This window comes from Nannobrachium achirus (assembly GCF_963921795.1).
Source record: "Nannobrachium achirus genome assembly, chromosome: 18".
In the NCBI taxonomy this organism is placed as follows: Eukaryota; Metazoa; Chordata; class Actinopteri; order Myctophiformes; family Myctophidae; genus Nannobrachium; species Nannobrachium achirus.
Genome location: NC_137825.1, coordinates 15222399 through 15230925, shown reverse-complemented (window position 1 = coordinate 15230925; position 8527 = coordinate 15222399). Strand labels below are relative to the sequence as shown.

General features: G+C 44.4%; 1 protein-coding gene across 1 annotated transcript; it reads left to right on the top strand.

Annotated features, from left to right (window-relative positions):
• Positions 1–858: 858 nt before the first annotated feature.
• LOC308302906 (beta-1,3-galactosyltransferase 2-like) lies at positions 859–1848 on the top strand (the record flags this gene model as incomplete). Its single annotated transcript, XM_080747224.1, has 1 exon — positions 859–1848. The coding sequence occupies one exon, from the start codon at positions 859–861 to the stop codon at positions 1846–1848; it is 990 nt and encodes a 329-aa protein (XP_080603350.1).
• Positions 1849–8527: the final 6679 nt, after the last annotated feature.

The following is an 8527-nucleotide window of genomic DNA, read 5'->3' as shown; positions in this document are numbered from 1 at the left end:
AAATTGAAAGTGTGGTTGCCTATTTATTCTGGATAGCCAAATTGTCATGTGAAGCTTGATTAATCCTCAAGCTAGCACCACACCCCCATTACACTCAATGGACTTACTCTATAAAGGTGACGTCGCCGAGAATGCTGCTTCCTGATTGGCTAAAAGTTTAGACAGGAAATGAAGAGGTAAGCTGGGCTAGAACTATAATGTATTGCATACAGTCAGCAACCACATTAATAAGGAAAATCATAGTTTCAGCCCTAATATGGTCAACTCATAGTGATGTTAAGCCCTACTGCGAGGGGCAACGAGCATAAAACATAAGTTTGACGCGTGTCCATAAAAATCCAATGTCCAGAGAAATCATATAAAGTTGGATATGTCAATCCTTTTATTGCACATATAAAGCCAAAAATATACAAAACCTCTTTTCCACAAAAATCATTGAATGCCGCCCTGTACGGCCATGAAACACGGTCGAAAACTGTTTGCTTCCCAAACTCATTGCACACCTGGGTGCGGAGTTACCATGGCAACCAACCAACTGATTGACAGATTGACAGGTGTAAACCCTAGCAACCACATGAGACTGACATATTGACATGACGTCATTTCTAGAATCAAGGGCAGACCATTCATTTAAATAAAGAAAACAAAATACATTGAAATACCATTTTGGCTCCAACTCACACTCTTCAAGAAAGATTATAAAAGAGTCTCACTGAATATCTACATGTGATATTAATCATTACCTATTGTGGAGAGCTGTCACTTATCCAGATAGATTCCATATCTGAAGCTACAGCCCATTGAAATTAAGCGACACCTTTGATGAGACTTAGAATCCAGTCGCCGTGCCCGCTCGCAATGCGTTGGGGAAGACCACACCATCGCATGCTCTGTGCTTCACTCGCCAGTCTCCTCTTGCTCCTGGTGATGTTCTGGCTCGTGGACCACGATGGAGATAATGGATTGGAGACGCCCCACTGGACGATGAAGAACTGGCTGGCAGAAGCTAATGCCAGCCAAGGTGGAGAGGAGAGCGGCCCCACGCTGTCTCCTGGGCCGTTCCCTTACATCATTGACGAGGCAAACAAATGCCCGGCGGGGAGAGCGGCGCCGTTCTTGGTGTTGCTGGTAACCGTCGAGGCTCATCAAGTGGACCGTCGAGACGCCATACGACAGACGTGGGCAAACGAGAACCAGGAGGGAGTCCTGAGGTTGTTCCTGCTGGGGGTGAAGCCGGGCGAGCAAGGACGCCTGGAGCAGAACATCCTGGAGTCGGAGAGCCTGAAGCACCAAGACATTATTCAGCAGGACTTTGTCGACAGCTACAACAACCTCACCCTGAAAACCATGATGGGTCTTAACTGGGTGGCCACACGTTGCCCGCGGGCCAGCTTCGCTATGAAGGTCGACAGCGACGTGTTCGTCAACACCAAGTACCTCGTCCACAAGCTGCTCAGACTGAAGCCCGGGGTGAAGGACTACTTCACAGGCTTCATCAAAAGGGGCGAGGGGCCGATCCGGAACAAAAACAACAAGTGGTACATGTCCGAAGAGGAATACCCGGGTCACACGTACCCCACCTGGGCCGGAGGGCCCGGTTACGTGTTCTCCGGAGACCTGGCTGCAAAGATCTACGGCACCTCTCTGAGCACTCCACGCTTACACCTCGAGGACGTGTACGTGGGCGTGTGCCTGGACAAACTGCGGGTGGAGCTCACAACACCCCTGCCAAACGAGTTCAACCCGGACCCAGTTCCCTGGTCACGACACAGCTACAGCCGCCTGGTCACCAGCCACCAGGTTTCCCCTGACGACATGCTGGAGTTCTGGAGCCGTCTGCAGCACTAAGGTAGACCTGGCTGGGAGGAAGACAGCCCTGAGGCCGAAGGGGCTGTGATCATTCTCATAGGACTTACAGTCCCATTAAGAGCGTTGTGAACAGGCGTTTGACAGAAAGAGCCCCAAGTAACAGGATATTTTGCATGACTGCGGAGGGAAAGGCATGGCAGGCATGGCTGTTTCCAGTCAAGGTCGGCTGTAGAGGATTCCCTGCCCAATCAGTGTGGAGGATGCTCACAGCCATTGGGGTGACCAGGAGGGAGAGAAGGACAGAAGCTTGAAGGAGAGGCGTAGCGGCAGAAAGAGCCTCTTGTTGGTTATGGAGCAGGAGAGAACCTTGAGAGGGGAGTTAAGGAGGAGGATTTAGCCACCACTGCTGACCCATCATCAGGAGGGTGTTGCGCTTTGTGTGGGGCTGACCCAAATAGTTTGAATATTCAAAGCTTCGTTCAATTGCACCGGTTTCCAAGGTGAAAAATAAAGCTAGACTATAATAATACCACAGGAAAAAAACTGGATTTTACATCATCGCAACATGAGATCCTTGTCCGCTTCCTGTAAATCTTTCCTACAGAAATGCCTGTGTCTCGGCTCCGGTGCTTGCATTGCATGTTTGGGCAAGAAACGCTGTATTCAACGGCTCATAACTAGAGAACCGGCAGTCGAAATGACTCGCTTTTCGCTGAAGCCGTTACAGTAAGATCCATCTAAAAGTACCACACAGCTGACGAGTATCGCGTCTGTCCACAAAAGAGAAACTCATGGGTAGAGCGTTGAGGCACTGCTGTTTACAATGCAATGCAATGAAAATATCAACAGGAGTTATTACTATGGATCCACCTGCCAAATGATGAAGTTGACCATGATGCCCCGAGCGTGTACTACTGTGCTGAAGTTCTGACACATGAAAGCTCAACGCTAGTGAAAACTAGAGCTGCACTCTGTTGAGGCGCCTCAACAGAGTGCCTTGTGCGCCTTGTGCACAAGCAGGCCATACATGTGCCTGCAGAGCACGCCACGAGGTGTGCTCACCACTGGCATCACCAGGAATGCTGGTCCCCAATTGGAACCCTGGTCCCCGATTGGGCTACGGGATTAAATAGACAAGCGGCCGATCGCAGTACTTGCGCGCTCTGCTGGTGCAAGTAATGAGACTTTTTTTCCCTTCTTTTTTTAGTGATTTTAGTGCTCCTGGAAGGAGCTAATTAAGCTCCAACATCTGGCTTTGTCCAAAGTTTGTTGTACGGACCAGGGTTACACTGGCCTACATGGTTGCACAAAGTGCGCCCGGGGTCACATTGGCCAAGCTTTGTGGGACGTAAATTCTAATATCTAAGAGTGCACAGCACACCAGTCCTTATGAGGTGCCAGCCAACGGAAACAAACATTAATTATAGAAGAGTATAGCTGCACACTCGTAGCTCTGATAAAAAAAAATACAAAAAAAAAAAAGTTTGTAAGATTTGTTTTGGGGCTTTTAATTATGCCTTTATTATTTGATAGGATAGTAGACTGACAGGATATGGGGAGAGAGCTGAGGAATGACATGTAGCAAAGGTTGTCCGGAGTGGGAATCGAACCGGCGACGCCAGCAGGCATCATAGCCTAGTAAGTGTTATGCGCCTTGACCACTAGGCCAGTAAACGTTTTATTATGACAGATAGGACCAACGTTTTGGACAGACAAGCAGACGCGTAGCCAACGTTAAGGCGGAAAGGCTGCCGCCTACCCAGTTGGATCTGATCTACCCTAAGAGAACTGACTGAAAATAAATAAATAAATAAACAACATCCCAGCTCCCGAAGAAATCTTGCTTGACCAGTTCCTTGTCCATTCACGGGTAGGGGCATTGTATGCCCATTGCCCATATATGGAGAACCCTGATCTCATCAATATTATGGACATATTGTGTCTCTTTTGTTTCAGCGCAGCCTTACTTCTCGCCCTTAGGGCGTCTCAACACATTTGCTTGTAACATAAAGTAGGGCCTAAACTTCAAAGCTCATATGTACAACTATTACACTGTAGTGTGAACAAAGAATGAAATAAGCCGTTCTAAACAGTGACCACAAATGGGGAGACGCCACACAAAACCACACAGTGAGGCAAAAGTCCAAAGTCAATGTTCTTTTATTCAAATACTAATAAAAGCCGAGCAGTGGTATATGGGGCATAGGAGGGGGCCATCCATGGTTCAAATCCAATAAAAGCACTGTAATAATAATGTAGAGTGATTAATGCCACAGGTTCCAGTATACAAGATTAGAGTGTCTTGTGCATGCGAGTACTATACTTCCCTTTCCAATCAATGAGGGGTTCAGTTGGTTCCTGGCTTCCTGCTTGAGTCCAGGTCCTTCCTCTTCTGTCCTCACTGTAGGTCTGTGTATCTCGGTCTGGTGTCCACAGCAAAACTGCTTTACTGTCCAACAGTGACCCTTAAATAGGGAGAGCCTTCCAGCCCAGCACCAACAGCAGCCTGCAGCTTGAGTCATTAGCTTATGCCCTGCATCTGTTAAACTCACTTGTCCAATTGGAGTCCTCAATGCTGAACTTCTGACACTGCTGCTGCTATAGACTGGCTTCCAAAGCACTGCAACTCAAAATGAAATAATAAAGAAAAATCACACCTGTGTGAACTGAGCGGTGGTTGTGTGTGTGTGTGTGTGTGTGTGTGCGTGCGTGCGTGTGTGTGCGTGTGTGTTTGTGAGAGAGAGAGATAGAGAGAATATTGCAGTTGATGCTCAGACTAGACTCAAGAGCACCCTCTCTGGTCACTGAGTGGTAGTTCAGGCTACATTCACACATACATACATACATACACGGATACACGGATACATACACAGATACACACACGGCCATGCTATGGAGCGGTCTACCACCGCTCAAAAAGCATGCATGCACAAAAATCAAAAGGAATCAACAAAGCCAGCTATTAATAAGCTGTCTGTCAGTGTGACACTCTCACACACTTCTCAGAGTCCGGCCCGGGCTCTGAACCTGTCAGCATGACACAACTTCATCAAAATGTTAAGTGCTCTGTCCTGCAGAATGCACCAAACTATACATTAGTTAATAAAATAAGTACATAAACCATAGACATAACTAATAATCAAACAGTTGCAGTGATAGTCAGTGGACATTCTTCATTGTCTCTCATTTACTCCACAAACAAACATGACCACACTGAAAAGTTGACACAGATCTGACACCACCAGGTGATCAGATTTGCTACAATATTATGTAATAACTGTGCAACTCTGATGGAAGTTCACTCGGTGTGCATCCTAATCCTCAAGGCCTAGTTGTCCAGCCTGCCTTGGTTGTTCCAACTTTGTGTCGCCAGGGATGATCTGCTGGGCCTTGGTCCAGGGGCCCAGAGTCTCACTAGGCCCCTGAGTACCATTTCTGGTACAGTCCTTACCTGTCAATGAGTTGTCTGTCTGTCAATGGTCGTTGTCTAGATTGTCTGTCATAGCAAGGAGAACAGACCTCTCATTCGGTGGACTTTAATAACCAATTTAATAGGAAAAAAACAAATAAAATGTATAGTGTGCCGTGTCAGGTTCTCTCAAATTGTGGGTGCGACTGGTCCCTGATTGTCTGTCTGAGCTTGTATAATACAGAACCACATTGAGATATCTGTGATTCTTTATATCCCCTGGATTCTATCATAATGTATTTTACCCGAGGGTACAGAATTACAAAGAAAAAGCCTATCCAGATTATATAGATCTGCTGTCTCGCTTTATAACAGGACTTCCACAACCTCTTCTTTACCAGAGCATCTCTTTTTAGCTACTAATACCAACCCACATTGATAGTAGTAAGCCATTTACCATGAGAGGGAGTGGGTTGTTGGCTGATTTACCACTGTTTCAGGGTTGTGGCACGAGGCGAAGCCGAGTACCAAACAACCCCCACGAGTCATGACCCTCGAATGGTAAATAGCTTTTCTAACATTGATAGTAGTAAGCCATTTACCACGAGAGGGAGTGGGTTGTTGGCTGATTTACCACTGTTTCAGGGTTGTGGCACGAGGCGAAGCCGAGTACCAAACAACCCCCACGAGTCACGACCCTCGAATGGTAAATTGCTCTTCTACCACTTCTACCATATAAATGAAAGAAAACACAGTTGTATCTTGCAAGGTTATTTAGTTACAATCATTAATTGTTTCAGTGGGTGGGTGTTCCATGAGCCAACTCAAGGTTGTTGACTGATTTACCACTGTTTTAAGCCAATCAGAATCCAGTATCTGAACATGTGACCACAAAAAGTGGTAGAATTATAAATTCACAATATCTTCTTAAATGCCATAGTGATCTAGCCCAGTAAACTGACTGTCTGGTTTATGAGACTAATAGTGATCATCTTCCCGTTTTTTGCCATTTCCCACCATCATTTTAAAATGGAAACCAAAATTGAGAATAAACAACATATCTGTCTAAAGCTTCACATAGCTCAGAATAAAAAGGCAAGGCTTTATGCAATGTTCATCAGTGGTGTGTGGTGCAGAGTAGCCTACACTACAGTAGGCCTACTGACTGAGAGATTGCATGAGATGTCAGTCTCTCATGTCTCAGAGTAGAGGAGAGGTATTTGTTAGTCTCAATGAAATCATAGACCACAATGTAAACAAGCCCATCGTGCTTCTTGGGTTATCCTATTGAATTAGTAGACCTTTTATGTGAACTGCACTGTGTCCTTTGCTGTGCTTTTCCTATACAAACTGCTAATAAAGAATGCAATGCAATACAATTCAGTGGGTTTCTTTGGGACAAAGGGTCATGTGGACCCCTAGTGGCCGTTCTATACAATGTGGAGTTATTGCTTCCTTAGGGCCCGGATAGCTCTACCCAGCCCCTGATGGACTGTAAGGAAGCTTCATTTCCTGACCAGCCACTGAGCTCCCTTCTTCAGTTCCTGCCAATCAAAAAAGACCCGGCTTCAACTCCTGCCAATAACAAAAGACCGGCTCATTTACATTCTACATTCCCAGCCAATGAAACCCCCCCTCTACTGGCTCATTTACCTTCTTCATTCCTGGCCAATGAAACTCCCCCTCTCCATTGAAGACTCATTTTTTCCAACCAATCGACCAGCCCACAAATATGCCTTCAGTCAGGGTATATTTTCAATGGAATATGATCAAATAAAAGAGAAGTACATTTGTGCACAAGTGGTTCATTGGATTGCAATGCCCGTGGATATTAGTAGAGACCGTGGATGTCACAAAATGTGTTGAAATTGCTTTTTTAGAGCTCCCGTTTGTGTAATTAGCGAATTAGCATAAAACGCTACATTTACATGGGGTTTCCCATAGACGATGCTAACATGTTGTAAATGCTAGCGCGATGCTAACGGGAGCTGGGGCAGATCTACTGTCTGTCTTGAGTTTATTTATTCACTCAAACTAAAATAGGAGAACTTTGAATTACATAGGGTTTTCATTGTGTAGGCTACTTTGCACTGGAAATGTTTATCAACAGAAAGTAATGCTCACTTATGCACTTTATGTCATAATAATTAAATGATGCATGTTATCCTGGCTTGAAACCTTGACAGGCTATTTTGGAACATTATTTCGTTTTAATTCATACATTCAGGCCTATTGTGTTTGCCTAATAGCCTGTCTTAGAGAGATATAGGGTAGGCTGTATTTTGTTATAGCCTATATTGATTGATTGATTGATTGATTGATTGATTGATTGAATATTTTATTAGACAAAATTAAAAGACAAAAATAAAGAACAGTATGCCTACAAGTATATTCAATAAAAAACATATAATAGTACAGTACAGTTAAACACCCTGCCTTAAAGGAACATCCCAAATAAGTCCTTTTACCGCCATGTTTATGTCAGAAGTCCTTGTAATTCAATTCAATAGCACTATATAGTCTACTGCAGTCTCCTACCACAATTATGTGTAAGAATAATGGAGTCAATTGAATTTTTAAGTTAAGCTTTTTGAAAAAAAAAAATTAAATGAGAAATGTGCATCAACAGAACAGTATAGGCTATGTATTGCATGCAAGCAACGAAACTCATAGCCTTTGTTACCAATAGGTCTATAGGTCTATACTGACGCCCTGAAAATAGGCCTACAGATGGATTTTGATTGCATTATTAATCAAATTACTCTGAAACTGATGCCAACGATTGCCATTCAACACTGTCATTGTCTACTTACTATATCATTACCATTAACTGTGGTATGGGTATGGCCATAATTTACATATTATTGCTCTTGTTGTGGCTGGACTGCTCTCTACACTTATTTACATTTTATATCACATTTGTCATGGTGTAATATGATCTAACACACTGCAGGAGCACTTGTTACTGTCAGGTTACTTTTGGTTAAACCTGGGATCGAACCGACGACCTTGGGATCCGTACTTCCCCTTTTTGGAAAAGCTAGGTTTAACATTTCAGTGCTTTTTGAAAATATTCGGATACATAATTGCTTGCATTGGGATTTTACATGAAGCTGAGTTAGAATACCATCCTTTCTCTTCTTTTTCCTCAAGATTTCTCTCCTTTTCCCTTCTTTCTTCTCTTTTTTCTCCTCCCCCCTTCTTCCCCTCCTTCCTTCTTCCCCCCCCCTTACAGTCAATTGTTCCCCAGCTTAATCTGCAGATCATGTCCGTCCGTCTGTCTGTCTGTCTGTCTGTCTGTCTGTCTGT